This window comes from Mastomys coucha, unplaced genomic scaffold (assembly GCF_008632895.1).
Source record: "Mastomys coucha isolate ucsf_1 unplaced genomic scaffold, UCSF_Mcou_1 pScaffold16, whole genome shotgun sequence".
Taxonomy (NCBI): Eukaryota; Metazoa; Chordata; class Mammalia; order Rodentia; family Muridae; genus Mastomys; species Mastomys coucha.
Window position 1 is genome coordinate 36,028,751 of NW_022196898.1, and position 15,848 is coordinate 36,044,598.

Here is a 15,848-nt window from a genome sequence, read left to right on the forward strand (position 1 = left end):
TCTGCCCAGTGGTTACTATTGCTGGTTGTCTCCCCTATTCAATCCCCTGGGAAAAGCAGGTCCAGGTCTTCCTGCCATTTAAAAAGAATCTCTGCTGCCCCAGGCATGGCTAAAACAGGCCTTTGCTATGAGCTTAAGGAACTGAGTTGGTGATACATTTGGTTTTAAGAAATAAGGTGCCTTTTCTTACACCATGGCCACGGGCTTCTAAATGTTAAGGTGAGCCAAATCCTGTGTTTCCCAAGACCAAGAGTCCTCAAGTTCCCCTAGGACAAGGGTTCCTCTTTTTTTTTTTTTAAATAAAATATTTATTTATTCACTTAATTAACTTGAGAGAGAGAGAGACTCATTATGTAGAGTCTAGGCCTGCACTGAATTCATCTTATTTCTGAGAAAAACAAGAATAGGGAGATTGAGAGGAAACTTCTAGAGGAGACCCTTGAGGGGAGATCTTGGGAGGTCCCCGGAGCTGGAGGCAGACAGGGCTGTCCCGGCGTGGGTGAAATGAAGGTTTCTGCATTGGAGGCGCAGTTGCTGACACAGCTTTCTGTTCAATTTGTACATGTGGAGTGGCAGAGTAGAGAAGGGGTGGAATTTAGATCAGTGCCCTTCAAATCCTGGCCCCTCCCTTTACTGTCTCGTGGTCTCGGTTGAGCCCCTAAAGGCACTGAGCCTGAGCCAGTGTGAGGTCAGTGAGGTCTACACATAGAGTGTGGCTTGCAGGGTACTCATGTATAAAATGAGCTTCTTTTACTATGACAAAATGGTTCTGAGGCTTCTGTCAGCTAATTATTCCCTCAGTCCTGGCTCTTCCCTTGTCTCTGCTCCCTGGCATAAACAACTCCGGTGACAGGGGCAGGGTTGTAGATAGAAGTGGGAGAAACTTGAGAAATGGAGAAATGGGGAAACTGGCTCTGGTCTGGTCAGAGCCTGGTCTGCCTGGCTCCCTACAGATCTACCTTCCTATCACACTCACGAACTGGGCGCCTATCTGCGCAGAGATGCTGGGTTCTTGCTACAAAGAGAGCAAGACAAAGCGTTTGCTCCCACTGGGCCTTCTGCCCTTGCCATGTTTCTTTTCCCTCCACTCGGGCAAAGACCATCTGTCACCTCCATCACCAACCCACATTTCTCTAGAATCTCCCAAGGTCTTTGAAGTCAACTGTTAGTTGTAACCTGGAAGCCAATTGACAATAATTTCTACCATTTACCCAGAGTTTAACTCTTGTTTGCTGAAGCACCTTGTGGGTGTGACTTCATTTAGCCCTTATCATAATATATTAAATCTCAGGAAGGAAGGGAGGGAGGGCGGGAGGGAGGGAGGGAGGGAGGGAGGGAAAAGGAAGGAAGGAAGGAAGGAAGGAAGGAAGGAAGGAAGGAAGGAAGGAAGGAAGGGCAGCCTTAAAGCATTACGGTGTGTATTACCATGCCAGAGAGAGAACCCCTGCCCAATGGCTGGGACCTCTTCAGGGTCACAAATGGCCAAGGCATAACCTGAACCCAGGGTTTGGGATTCCCAGCAGCCTAGAACTCTTTTTGTTGTTGTTGTTGCTAGGAGTTCCCCCCACACACACACACCCAGCCCGAAATAGAAAAGGATTTGGTAAATAAACTCACTCATCTTAGTTCCTCTCTCCTTTCTCCCCACTGCAATGACTTTGTGTTGGAGAGAGGGCAGAGATGAGAAGTGGAGACCGGAGGAAAGAGAAAGGGACAGAGAATCAATACAAAAGAGAGAGAGAGAGAGAGAGAGAGAAAGAGAGAGAAAGCAGAGACAGAAGCACCAAGACCACTGAGCTGCGGGGATCATAAGACCTGAAGATGGGCCACTGCTGCCTTCCCTTCTGTTCTGTTCTGCATGGAGAGTAGTCCTCTCATTATTCAGATGGCCCAAGCTTGCCATGGGTGACATCTACTCTGTCCCCTTGTGGGCTACTGCTGGGAGCTCAACTTCCAAGAGACAAGCCACTATAGTTGCAAACAGACTCACTCCTGGGTCCAGCCCCCTAGGCTTGTTTCTTCTGGTTCTGTTCCCCTGTTCCCTGATGTTCCAGGGAATGTCTAACAAGAGAGGAACATGGTGAGGGGAGGAGCAGCCAGGCTGGCTAGGCTGAAAGGGAAAAGGTCTGGAAATCAGGGGGACCAGAAAGCTGGAGAGGAACAAGCAATGTTCTCTAAACAGATCAGACTATAACATAAACCAGGAAAAGTATGGGTTAGGTCTCCATCACCATACCCCTCAGTGCAGAGAGCCCTGTCTCCACAGGAGGCTCTGCATCCTTAGTGTGATCTGGGCATTGGTTGGAGCACAGGTTATCAAACTTACAGAAACTACAATACCCAGGAAAGGCTAGCATAGTGCAGCCTCCCCCACACCTTATGTGCTTTTGGGGTTTGTTTGTTTGTTTTATGGTTTTTGGTATTTTTTATTTTTTGAGACAGGGTTTCTCTGAATAGCCATGGCTGTCTGGAACTTGCTTTTAGTTATTTAAAAAGAATAATTTGGCACATGCACATGTGCATGCAAGTGTGTGTGTGTGTGTGTGTGTGTGTGTGTGTGTGTGTGTGTGTGTGTATGTTTGTGTGTGCACATGCACCTGTGCCAAGTTGTATACATGTGCCTGCAGAAGCCAGAAGGTGACACTGGAATCCTCTGGAACTAAGAGTTACTAGTGGTTATAAGCCATCGGATGTGGGTACCAGGTACTGAACCCAGATCTTCTGCAAAAGATGGCAAGTGCTCTTAACTACCTGGTCATCTTTCTAGTCTCATGGCCTTAGTTGTTGAAGAAGTTCATGTAAGGAGTTGAGAGAAAACCAGGAAAAGAGACATTAGGAGAAAGATGGAGTGAGGGAAAGTTTGGGATGTTGAAGATGGAACTTGGAGAATGATAAACAGAGCTTGGGAGTCATTACTGAGCACGGTGAGTTTGGCCCGCCGAGAGCGCAGGGCAGCCTCTGTGGCCTGGCACTCATAGGAGGCGTCATCAGACAGCTCGGCATCTATGATCTCCAAGTTGTACTGCCCAGCATCCGCAGAGCCCACGACTCGGTACCTCGGCCAGGCTGCAGGGACAGAAAAGGGAAGACTGATTGATGAGAGGCCAAGTCTTGAGGCCTAGACCACCCCGCCCTCTACCCAGGACTCATCAGCTCCTCAGATTCTCCCCAAAGCAGAACCTACAGCCCTTCCAGGAGAGCCTGCCTTCCTTTTCTCTCCTGCATACCACTGGTAGGTGAGACCATGAAGTACCACACACAGACTCCATAGCCGTGGGTCCATAAAGCAGGAGGGATGAGGAACAGAGAGAGAGAGAGATGAGCAGATGATATCTGCAAAGCTGTTGGCTTGCAAAAGTCTCTAGTAACAATAGCAAAGGAAGAGGTAACCAGCAGGTGACAGAGAGCAGAGAGAAGAGAGAGGGCGCTGGTAAACATGGGGCACTCTCTGTGGCTCACAAGGCCTCGCCCTCACCACAGAAGGAGAATAAACAAGGTTTACTGGCTTCTCAAAGGGCAATCCAAACAAGATCTCTACTCCTCTCTAAGACATAGGGTGGATCTCTGTGCCCAGTCTGCCTTGCTTCCAGGCTCCCGCTAACTCCCACCCAAATACCTACTGACTCCTCCCACTGCCTCCCTCTTCAGAGGCTATGGATTCCTCTGACTGCAAATCTATCGACCTCGGTCTTTCTCATTTTCTCCCTCATCAACAATAGATCCGTCAAATCCATCTCTTTTCTTTATAGATTGTGCCACGCAGATTTCCTGAGCCTAGACACACAGCAAATAATCTCACCACCTTCAAAAATAATAAGACCAGAAATATATAGTCCCCAACCCACTCACATCGTTACAGCGCTTCATAGCTAACAATATTATCCTCATAAAGCACATTCTGCCACCCGGTACAAAAGCCAAGGGTGCACTTTTAAGACAGGCAGGCTGTGACTGTTAAACCTGCTTCACAAATCAGCTAACCAAGGCAAAGAGAGCAAAGCAAAGAGGGTTTCCTCAACTCATTCAGTGGGCAAGTGGCCGAGCTGTAATGAAAGCCAGGTATCTTGACTCTTTACCAAGAAGTGTTTCCAAGGGTCTCCGTGCTATCTGTGGGATCTAGAGGGTTAGGGCGTTTTGTCTCCAACTGAATCTTTATGCTTTCTTCAGCACTGGCTATATAGCTTGCGCTTAACAAATGCTCATGGAGTTATTAAACAAGAAAGTGCTTAGGCTGATGGTGTCTAAGCCGATATGGACTATGTTGGGGGCAAAGAAAAGCATGAAGTGCTCAAAAAGGCAGACAGGGAAGGGAGAAATGCCGTGACTATAACTAAAAACAAAAAAACAAAAACAAAAACAAAAAGAAAGGGCAGACAGAGCCCAAGCATAACATCTGCATGGGGCGGGGCAGGCTTTGCCAGCCCAGTGCCTCCTGCATGACCTGTCTGCAGCACCCCATGCTGTGTCCCTGACTCTGTCTAAAGCTCTCAGTGTAAAGTCCTGTTTCCCTTGATCTCTCAGGCCGCACACAAGACCTCTCCTGAGCCAATTCACCATCTGAGGGAAGGAAGAGTTGGCAGGTAAAAGTGATAGACCTCAGAAATCAAGAACAGAGGACACAGGGAATTGGGGAGGGGGGCGAGCGGATACAGGAATCTAGGCTGAGAGGAGGGAATAGGATTTCTGGATGCTGGGGGTGTGAGCAGCTAGCATACACCTTTCTTTCTGCTTTGCTGGGGATCGAACTCAAGGCCTTGCTAGCATGCACTCTTACTGAAGGTGCCGTCCCCAGCCCATTACTCACCTTTGAGGCCCTGGCCCATACCCAGAGCCAGCCCGTCCTTGGTCCATTGTACAATCCCAGAGTAGTTGAGGAGCACGCACGGGAGCACTGCCCGCTGTCCAGCCACCACGGTCTGATCGGCTGGCTCCTGACTGAAGCGAGTCTGCGTCCCAGGCAAAGCCAAAGCTAGCAGTGGGAAAGACAATGAGTGAGGAGGGTTGCCGCGGGGTGGGGAGGCTTCCCTCACAGTCTCCCACTCTTATCCTGCACCCAGTGCCAGGTAACCCCTTTACTTCATAATCTCCCTCTCTGGGAGCCAGGTTATAGGTCTAAGGTCCTGGAGGGCTTGCAGTCCCAGAAATGGTTTGGCACTTACCTACAGGTCTTTGGATTGCTCCTGACCCAGTTTTGATCACTGATGTCCATGGAGCAGCGCTGACCTAATGACCCACCCCACCCCCACCGCACCCCGCAACCCGCATTAACAGAAGAGCTAGGTTAGAGTTCAAGCCCTTGCTGCCTAGGTCATAGGCTGTTGTCTACCAACTCCTTCATCTGCAGCCTCCTCTTAGAATGTTCATGGCTGACACATTCACAACAAAGGAGACTCTTAGGCCACGATTCCCTTTCTCCTCGTACAGATGTGTCCAGCTTCACCAGGACAGCGTGTCTACTTGTGTGCATTCCTAGGCAATGGTATATCTAAAGCCAGATAGCCCTGAATACAACTCATGGGACGTTGGCTCTGTTCCACGTGTTTACCCTTGACCCAAGGGCTGGGGCCCAGGCATGTACACACTGATCCATCTCGCATGCACACAGCCTCCTGCATCGTGGGAACTGAGACAGTGTGGGACTTTGTTCTGTTCTCCCCCTGGCTCCAGGAGCTACACATGGCTGCCTGGCTGGCAGCTTGGCCGGGAGCATTTGATTAGAGAACTGCAGAGTAATTGCCTTTAATTGTGGAGCCTAAATGGAGTAGGGAATTGGATTGCGGATTTCTTCTCTCTTGCTCCCACCAACAGGCTTGCTTCATCACTGGCTGGTCCCAGTGGTGTGTCAGGTCCGCACACTGCGCACAGCATGGTGTAGGCATTAGCATCCTACGCTGGGCTATTGGGAAGCAGAGGGACTTTTGAGCAGCCGGCAAAGGGTTAAGCCATAGGCTTCCTTGCCACAGCTCCATGGGTCAGGCCAGGCAGTCAAAATAAGCTCTCTTCAAAGCTTAGACTTCTGGTTCACCTCTCCCTCCAGTTCCCTGAGTCCATAGAGGCCATAATGCAACTCCTTCCAAATCCAGCCTCCCTATTTCCCCCTCCCCATTTCAAGACCCCCCCCCCACTCAGGATAGAGGCTTCTCCCCAGTTCTTGCTCTGGGATCAAACCCATGGCCTTCGACCACTGAGCAACACCCCAGCCCCAAGATCCTAGTCAACCCACATCTTTCTTTTCTCCCCTTCTTTCCAAATGTGGTCCCACATTTGCCTTTCTGGAAAATCCTCCTAGGCTGAGTCCAGAGCCCCTGTGCAGGCATAGCATGTCCCACCACTGAGCCTTGCTGTGGCGTCTCTAGCGACAGGATTTCCTGTCCGAAGCTGTCAGGGATTATGTCCGTGTTTTTGTCCTCGGGAGGTGGGTGGCAGCTTGTTGGTGGAAGTGTTTGCCTTATCTGCTCCACTAGAGAGGAACCCCTCTCATTTTGGGTCTCTTCATATCTGGTGGTCAGACTAGGACACAGGAAGCAGATTGTGCCCTTGGTTAAATGTGACAATGCATCTCTTTAGATCTGAGAGGGCCAGGATGTTAGAAAAAAAGGTTCTTTTTTGTGTGCGTGTAAATGGCTCTCCAATTCTGCAGAACTGGTTCTCCATCCTATCTCTTAAAGAAGAAAAAGATAAGGTGCATCTACATTTCCAGAGACAAGGATGGCAGGTGCTGAGATCCAGGAGGAAGGCTTGATCAGGTGAACAGCCAGTGTTATCAATTCAAGCATTTGCACATATGATTATTTAAATTTATTCATACCCTTGCGCGTGCTCCAGTATAGCTATGCGCTACAAACTCTGTACTCCTGTTTCTCTTCCTCACCGACCCTAGAGCCTAAGTCAAGGGCTTGTGAGAGGCATGGCCTGTGAACTTGGATCAGAATCTGGATTGATATTCATAGCTTTTCTACGTGAAGCTTGAGTGGTGGTTTCTTATTGGCATCTCCAGAGGGCAGTGGGCAATGAGAAGGTCAATGGGCCTGCAGTGAGATGGTGGTGGGATACACCTGGCAACATGGATCTCTCTGGAGTGAGAAACAGGCAACCCTGGCCTGGTCCTGCCTTATCTGGTCCTCCACTTGCTCACTGTGGGAGGACGAGTCTGAACTAGACTGCCAAACACCCTTCTACCCAAATGCTGGGAGGACCAGCTTAGGAGAAGACCCAAGGTTCCCATGGTCTCTCTGCAACTCTTCCCAAAGGAGTGGCCCTAGCCAAGCTACCCTCCGAGCCTCACTTCCTTATATGAGTATGATATGTCTACTCCCAGAACTTCTCAAATGTGATGCAGTGGATGCCAGGCCTACGCAAGTCTTTTGCACGTACCTATTAAATAGCTGTGACCACTATTTACCCCTGAGCAGTTGGATAACCAGAGGCACACATTGGAGACCCTTCCAGGAACCTAAGAAGAAGTGACAGAAGGGTGGTGTCTGCTCTTCTGTGACGTTTGAAGTAAAATCATTTTTTTCTCTTTAAATTTAGCCCTAGTGGAAGCAATTTAGTCTAAAAACAGAATGGAAGCAATGACCAACAAAGTCCAATGCTGAAGGAAATGAGAAGGGGGGGGGGAGTATCTCAGAATTTGAATCCATAGGAAGACCACTTTCTGTACCAAAGTCACAGGCAGTATTTGGTGTCCCCAAACAACCCTGCAGCCAAGACAACATGAGAAAGAGAGAGAGAGAGCAGATGTCATGGGTGGTACTTAAATCAACTTCTGATTAGAGAAAACTCTAAGTCTGATCTAACTTAATTCTACTCTCTAAACTCTAGATAAACTGGGTTTAAGCCACCCTTCATGTCTTTGCGCAGGTCCCTGGAAAATACAGCTCTCTCCTTTGGGATTCAGAGTCATCTCTTCTGGGATGCCTTCCATGACTTACATTACCTAGGAACCTATCTATTGGCCTCTTTCTTTCTGCTATAGTAGGACCACACTGCCCAGAACACCTATCTCAGCACAGCCAAGGGCCCATTTTTGAATCTGGACTGTTTCATTCATAGCTCTAAGCCACATCACTTGGCAACGGGGCCTGACTGCCTGGCCCACAAGGCTGCTCTGAGGAAGGCTGGGAAATACCCAAGTCCAGCTTCGTGGAACTTCTTCAGGAAAAGGCAGGGCACTATCTCCTCCTCACCATGCACCCCTGCCCCATCCAAATGAGACTGAAGCAGGCAGGATGTGGAAGGAACAATGCTCTCTCCTAGGGGACAAGGAACTCTGAAAAGTGGGAGACAGAGCAGAGTTGGGAAGGATAAGGAGATAGTCTAGAAGGTTCTGATGCAGAGGGTGAAAGGAAGTGTGACCATGGAAGAGAAAGCCCAGGAAGCTTGTGAGCAGGAAGGGTAGAAGTGTCCTAAAGGTGTTGGTGTCTTTTAGTGTCAAAAAGGTACCAATAACCTAGAAGACGTGACCTAGCAAGTGGCACATCACAACTCAGGCACACCTCTGAAATCTTGGGTACCTGAGCTACCAGCTAAGGCTAATGGAGCCTGCTCAGGACTGAGAGGGAAATCACAATCCCATCCATATGTCTGGGCCCATGCACGTGTCTTCATCCACGTCCAGGAACAGTACTACAATGCAGAGAAAGAACCAGAAAGGGCCTGGCCACACACAGATGAACACAGACTCGCCTCTTGCTTACATCAAAACAACAGCCTCATGCTTCCGATGCCGTTTTATAGTGCATTCCCACTTTGATCCTGCTCTCTCCCAAACTTCAGACTCCAGCACAGATGAGGTGATGTAGCCACAAAGACAGATCATCATACACATGCACACACGCACATATGCACACATGCATGCCCAGGCACACGCGCGCGCACACACACGCACACACACACACACACACACACACACACACACACACACACTCGCGCATGCAAGGGGACATTAACAGAGGTAATGAGAAGCAGAGCCAAAAACAAATGTCCACACAAAGGCAGAGGAGCCAAGGAGCAAGGAAAGACCCTTGAGACAAAGCTGTCTGTAGAGTCATAAAGGGGCCAAGGTAGAAAGGGAGGCAGAGGAGAGCTACAGATCAAGAAAGATCAAGAGCAGAGAGGCTCAGGGTCTGCAGAGGTAAGGTTGGCTCAGCCTTGTCCTCGGAATAAGGTACCTAGAAAGGACCCACTGTCTGAGCAAGCTTTTCTTTCCTACCTCCGCAAGGATTTCTTGAGATTCAGCTTGGGTTCTCCCTCAGGGCAACAGTGAACAGGGCTCATAAAGACAGACTCCTACTGGAGAGGTAAGGGAATCAGAGGGACCCTAGTAGAACTTGGGGGTGCAGCAGAACCCTGCAGAGCTCTGTGCTCCCCGCTAACCTAAAAAGAGAGTGGGAGCTAGAGAGTCCTGCCCCACCCCACCTCCCTCTGCTTCCTTCCCAGGGACACCAGCTAGACACAAAGCCCTTCTAGCTTCAGACTCAGGGTTGCTCCTCCCCTAATTCTCTCACAGCATTGTCTGAGCGTCTGGGTAGAGCACATACCACAACCTGCCATGGATTAAAAATTACTCATGTGTGTTTTGTCTCCCCGCTCTCCTGGGAGCCCCAGAGAACGGGGGCTTTGATTTACCATATCTGTTCATTCAGTTCCAGCAATGCTCTACAATAATAAATACCTCCAATTATAAGATGCTGATTGCGTGCCACACTGATGCCTTACAGACGTGGCTCATAGCATTATAACCTGCTACACAGTGGTAGTTATTGCCTGCATTTTAAAGGAAGGGGAATTAGAGTCTGGCAGATATGAGGGACAAACAGGCTGGCTCCAGAGTCTCCACTCTTGGTACCATCACACTCCAGGAATATACAGTCTTGTACATGAATGGGATTGAGGCTACTGGCAACCTTAGGTCCTGCCCATCTGCCACGGCCGACCTCTACTTTACAGCTTAGACTTCCATCTCCAGCCTGCTGACTCTTGGGTAGACAGTGAGACTCAGGTCTGGGTTTTGGCCCTACCGTCCTTAGTTCTTGCCTTGTATGTTACGATCAACACAAGAGAAGCCTGGTGTGAACGTGTGAAGGAAACCGTGAGTGGTACCCAAGGCCTGAACATCATTCCCGAGACCAAGCGTTTCAGTGACAAACAAAATATCAGTCTTTGAGCCACCAATGGCTGCTAGCAGGGATGTGATGGGAGCGGGATGAAGGGGATGTTGGTAAATGACCTGCTGCTGTACTAAGACCTACTGGTACTGTTTAACCAAGCTTGAAGACACCAAAACCCAAAAACACAGGAATAGTTACCGCTCGTAGTAAGAAACCACAGCTCAGAGACGTCAAGAAGCATCCTTTGGCCACACAAATGTTATGGCTGGGACCCGGACCCTTGAGTAACCAAGCTCTCCCTGTCCCTGGATGCTGTCCTCTCCTGGGGCCCTCCTGGGCCAGACACTGATCCTCAGGCCTCCACACCCCCTCTTGATGCACTCCCCTCATCTAGTACATTCGTTCCCCTTCATCATGACCCCGGCCTGTCCTTTAGCCCATTTCTCCATTATCATTAGAGCATTGGGGGCCAGAGCCAGGGCAGTCTTTGTTTATGAACAAATTTCCAATCTCCTTTTCTGCTGAGCCTAGCAAGGACAAAAGGGTCAAATCTCTTTTTGTTGTTGCCTTTTTTTTTTTTTTCCTGGCATTGGGCATTGAACCCAAGTACTCATGCATGCTAGGCAAAGTTCCACCACTGAACTACATCTCCAGCCCTCAAGCCGTATTTATGATCAAGAACTAGGGATTGGCTCCTAAATCTATGATAGGATGGACACATTTATAACCTCCCAGTGATAGACACCTTATGATCACACATGGTCAGAAGCAAGCAAGCACATGTGTCCGCGTTCCTGCCCACGTGAACTCCCCTTCTGCATCCTTGCATGCGAGGACACATCTGTCTGTGCCCATGGGCACCAGTCTGCTCCGTGTTCTGGACCACATGCCCCAGTGGTCATGTTCCCAAAGCGTAGCTTGACAGGACCAGAACCAGAGAGAGTGGAGCCAAGCACATGGAAGCCAGAGAGCTAAGCGGCAGAAGAGAGGGATGGTGGAGGCTGAGCCCTGTCTCCCTGGATTTATCAAAGAGCAATAATGAAGCCCCTGGGCCGAAGCAGTTCCTGAGCTCATCACTCCAGACCACGCTACTGTTCAAGGGAAAGCCTTTGATTCACACTGACAGCTTTCAGATGGAACTAAATCTCTCCACTCTACTATCCCTCCCTCTCCTGCCTTTCCTCTCCTCATCCTGACTGGACTTTCCTTCCCCACCCCAGTCATTCACTCAATGCAACCACCACAGAGCCTTTCACAGTGGATTCTCGGAGAAAAGAGGATTTCAAGTCTCTGGGATGGGCCAGCAAAGAAGGAAGGCACAAAGAAAGAAAGGCTTGTATTTGTGATGGAGGAGAAGGTCATTGACAAGGCTGCGGCAGGTCAGAGGGAGGGCAGAGAACGGAAAAGAGCAGAAAGCCTGGTCGGACACCCTGAGGCAGACCCTCAGACTGCAAGTTCCGGGGGGAAAAGGAGACTCTGTGTCAGCTCTGCTGAGCCGACAGGAAGAATCTAGGCTTGTCCTTTCTGCCCTGTGTTGAGCCCTACCTAGGGTCCTAAAATATTAAATAGCCTCCTCCTCTGACAGATGAAGGCTTCACTTTGGGGGTCGGAGAACTCATAGACAGGTGCCATGTGTAGACAGTGCAAACAACAGACCCCCACCCCCAGACTCATGGCCAAACGCTCAGGACTATCGCAACCTCTACTGTTCTACCTGCCGAGCTCCCCAGTGTCACCTCCCCCTCCAAGTATGAAAACTCAGGTGACAGGGACCTCGAAGACCCTCCTTGCCACCTTCCTCCTTCTAGGTCGTTCTCCTGCACTGAAACCTGTGTGGCCACAGAGCCCCGATGTCTGTCTCCAAAGCTGAGGTAGAGGGAACAGCCAAGGGGAACTTTTTCCAGGCACCAGATGGGATTTTGCAAATGGCCACAGCCTGGCTTGTTTCCACGCATTGGAGCAGACTACAGAGGCCGGCTGGTATTTTCTGTGATGGGAAAGGAGGTTTATGGGTCTGGACCAGCAGACCAGTCTCCCAAAGAGACCGGAAGAGAGCCCTGGAATACAAGGGGCAGGATGGGGATGAGGGACAGGCTCCACACACTTCTGCCACAGAGGCAGAAAACCCATGGACCAGAAGTTGAAGAGGTATGGGTGGATCTTGTCTTGCATGGATCTGGTCTTGGCTTTGTCACCAATCTGGTGTGAATGTGGTGAAGACACGCCACTCCTTTGGGCAATAGGTTCTTTAGGGGGTAACAGGAAGGACTGAGTAATTTGGCCATAGGATTCTGTTGACTCTCAGGTTCGAAGAGTCTACTATCCCTGCCTCTTGTTTGCCTAAGGCTTAGCCAAGCCTTGAGGATATGCCCAGTCACCTTTAGACTACAGGGAGCCTGGGTACCTGGGCCTATGCTAGTGTTTCCTGCACAGCAGAATGTAGGGGACAGTTGTGGGTTTGTGACAATAGGCTAGTGGTGGAGAAGACACAAATGGGGTACCCCTCCTAGGAGGCAGAGGCATTCCTTGTTTCCCACTGTAAGGAAATCCCATCAGAGTTCCTGCATCCCCTCTAACAGTGAATCAGTAGAGAGAAAAGGCAAGCATGGGGCTTTGAGGCCATTTGCTGGCTTGGGCCAACTCACAGGGACACTGCCTTCAAATAAAAAGGGCTGGCCGGTGTGGCTAGAAACAGTCCCACCTGTCCCATATTGGCCTCCAGCCCCTAGGTACCTGAGCCAGACCTGCTCTGACAGCTCTATGCAGATATGGCCTGGCAAGAGGCCATGACGGTGTTTTATAGAACATACAATGATGTGGAGAGCCAAGTGGGGTTGGCTGCAGCAAGTACAACAGGCAGAAGCAGAAAGGGGCCGCGGCAGGGCTCTGTGTCTGCTTCTGTCAAAAACAAAAATAAAAACAAAGAACCTGAATTTCTATTTGGCTCTAGTGGGCAAGGGAAGGAAAGGGAGGGGAGGGAGGGAGAAGAGGCTGGTGACAAGCAAGGACCCAGCTCAGACCGGAGACAGGCAGAGAAGAAAGTGGGAGAGAGAAGAGGGGGAACTGGAACAAAGACAGAAAGCAAGAAATGGGGGAAAGTAGGCAGGAAAAGAAGGAGACCTCTGCTCCCCACTCCATCTGGGCCATGAAGGCACGAACTAGAAAAGATTATTAAAGCTCAGGCAGTAGATTAGTTAGTCTGTAGAGCACTTGTGCATAGAAACATGAGAGTCCAGGGCTCTGTCCCCAGCACCACATAAAATCTGGCATGGTGGTATATGTCCATACTCCTAGAATTTAGGATATAGAGGATGGTCAGCCAGGATCTCAAGGCCAGCATCAGCTACATAACAAGTTCTAGGCCAGCCTGGGCTATTTCAAAAACCAAAAATTAACACCAGGTAGGGAAGAATGGAGCTGACAAGACATCATGTTACAAAAGAGAGAGAGAGAAAAAAAAAAAGAACATAAAGACAGAAAAGGGCAAGAGAGAAAAATAAGTCAGAAATAGAACCCTGAACATACATAGCCCCTGGGGTGGATCCAAAAATAAAAAGTCCAGATCCCTGAGGCCATTCGCTAGAGAAAGAAAGGGAAAAACGGAAGAGCCATGGCTTGAAGGTTAGGACTGGAAAGGGCACTGGTAAAATCCAGCCCAAACCCCTTTATTTTGAAGAAATAAACAGACAGAGGGGTGTGGGAATCGTGGGGTATGGGGAAAAATCTCCAAATCCCCTGTGGTTTAGGAGCTAGCCTCCCAATGACAGGGCCCCATTTCTAGAGCTGGGTACAGGGTGTGCTTGTTCCCATGCTAAGGCAAGGTGAGGGTGGAGAACCTGGTTGGATGCACCAAGGTTCTAAAATAAGGACAGCTGTCGGGTTAAACAATGCGAAGTGAGTCTCGAGAACCAAGTACCGGAGAAGAAAGGAGAACGAAGATGGCACAGAGAAGCCATGAAGCTGAAGCTGGAGAGGGCTGGAGATGGGAGCTAAAGGCCGAGGCTTGAAGGCAGATCTCATGGCTCTAGGCTCACGAACCGTTGTCCTCAGCTGAAGGTTTTGATGTTTTAAGTCAAAGAAAAGGGGTGAAGTTTTTGAGACTTGGAGCGGCTTTTGAGAGGATTATATAAGGAGAGGAGAAGAGAAGAGAGGAGGTGGGGGGAGGAGGGAGAGAGAGAGAGAAAGAGAGAGAGAGAGAGAGAGACAGAGAGACAGAGAGAGACAGAGACAGAGAGAGAGGAAGAGAGAGAGAGAGACAGAGAGAGAGAGAGAGGTGAGCCATATCTGAGGTAGTTCAGGAAGCTCTGATTAGCAAGGTTCAAACCTGGCACCTTCCTACAAAGGTATTCGGGAGGCTATAAGCCTGGCTCTCTTTCCTTTCTGCCTCATTTCCTGCCCCTGCATGCTTTTCCTGGTTCTAACCGCATGGTCTCTCTTCCCACGGAAGCTGTTCCCCCAGCCGGCTGGCACACGGGCCCACCAAGTTAAGTGCTGGGTCTGCCCTGAAAGCCTCCTTCTACCTGTTTGAACACTCTTAGTTACTGCGGTTCTGAACTTTTAGCCTAAGCAGAGTCGAAATGGTACCCAAGTCCCCTCACAGCCTTGAGGGCCTAGGAAAAACTGTGAGCTAGGTCCCTCCACGGAGGTTTTCTGGAGCTTTTAGTAACATTCTCCAGAAAAGAAAAAAAAGTCTCAATTCAGAGGCCTGGAAAGGTCTAAGGATCGATAAGAAGTTTTCCTTTTCTAAGACACTGAAAAAGCCAGAAGAAAATCCAGGTCTCTGTCTCTGTTTCTGAGTTTAATAAGAGTTATTAGATTCCCACTCGCTGACCCTCATGACCCAGCAGAGCTAATCTCCTAGAATCTGCAATCCATCATTACTGATGCCCTTTGCAGGCGTCTCTAGACCTCTTAGAGCAGTGATTCTCAACCTGTCGGTCACAGTCATTGGAGAACACATTTCTGATGGTGCTAGGACCCCCTAACCATAAATTTATTTTCATTGCTCCTTCGTAACTGTAGTTTTGCTCCTGAGCAATGCCTCAGTCCCTGACTAAGACCATTGGAAATATGTGTTTTCCAGCGGTTGTGACCCATAGGTTGAGAACTACTGTTTTAGAGAGATCATCTGAGTCTACGATCAACCAATAGACGAGGGCATAGGTCTTAATTACACGAGCTCCTGGCTCTTCCTGAATAAGGCTGAGGTCAGATACACCATGCATGCTTACAACCTGGGTTTGACCCGAGACTTTATGACTGTTCTTCTACCGATGCAGAAACAGATCCTGACTGCACATCCTGAGAAGCAGAGCATTCTACTTCAGGAGAGCTTTCCGAATTCTTTTTTCTTTCTTTGGAGATGAGATCTCACTCAACTTCCCTGATGAGCCTTGAACTATCAGTCTTCCAGCTTCAATCCCCAAGAAGCTGGGATTGCAGACCTGTGGTAGCACCACTGCTACCGCAGCAGGCTCTCTGCAAGCGGTGTCCATGATGAAGCCGGATGCCCACCTCTCACTAGTGTTCCAGAGAACTCTGGGTATATTCATGATCTCTTTCTTCTTTTGTCTTTAGATATACACCCATCAAACAATCAATCGTGAGAGTTCAATCAAGGAAGATTTGAAATTTAAAGGAAAGAAAACATTAAGTGTCGGGACTTGAGCATCATCCAGTCTCACCGTGACTTACACGTATGCCCTTCCTGCATTTTATTCTGGGTTCATGTTCAGA

The 15,848-nt window shown here is 49.4% G+C and overlaps 1 protein-coding gene across 4 annotated transcripts in view; it reads right to left on the minus strand.

The window, feature by feature from the left end:
* Nucleotides 1–15,848, minus strand: part of Kirrel1 (kirre like nephrin family adhesion molecule 1) — a 95,892-nt gene that overhangs the window by 14,627 nt on the left and 65,417 nt on the right. For all 4 annotated transcript variants that reach the window (XM_031374263.1, XM_031374262.1, XM_031374261.1 and 1 more), the window contains exons 3-4: nucleotides 4,805–4,969; nucleotides 2,917–3,066 (exon numbers count right to left, since the gene is read on the minus strand). In XM_031374263.1, the coding sequence (XP_031230123.1) occupies nucleotides 2,917–3,066; nucleotides 4,805–4,969 (315 nt within the window). The remainder of the gene's footprint in view (nucleotides 1–2,916; nucleotides 3,067–4,804; nucleotides 4,970–15,848) is intronic.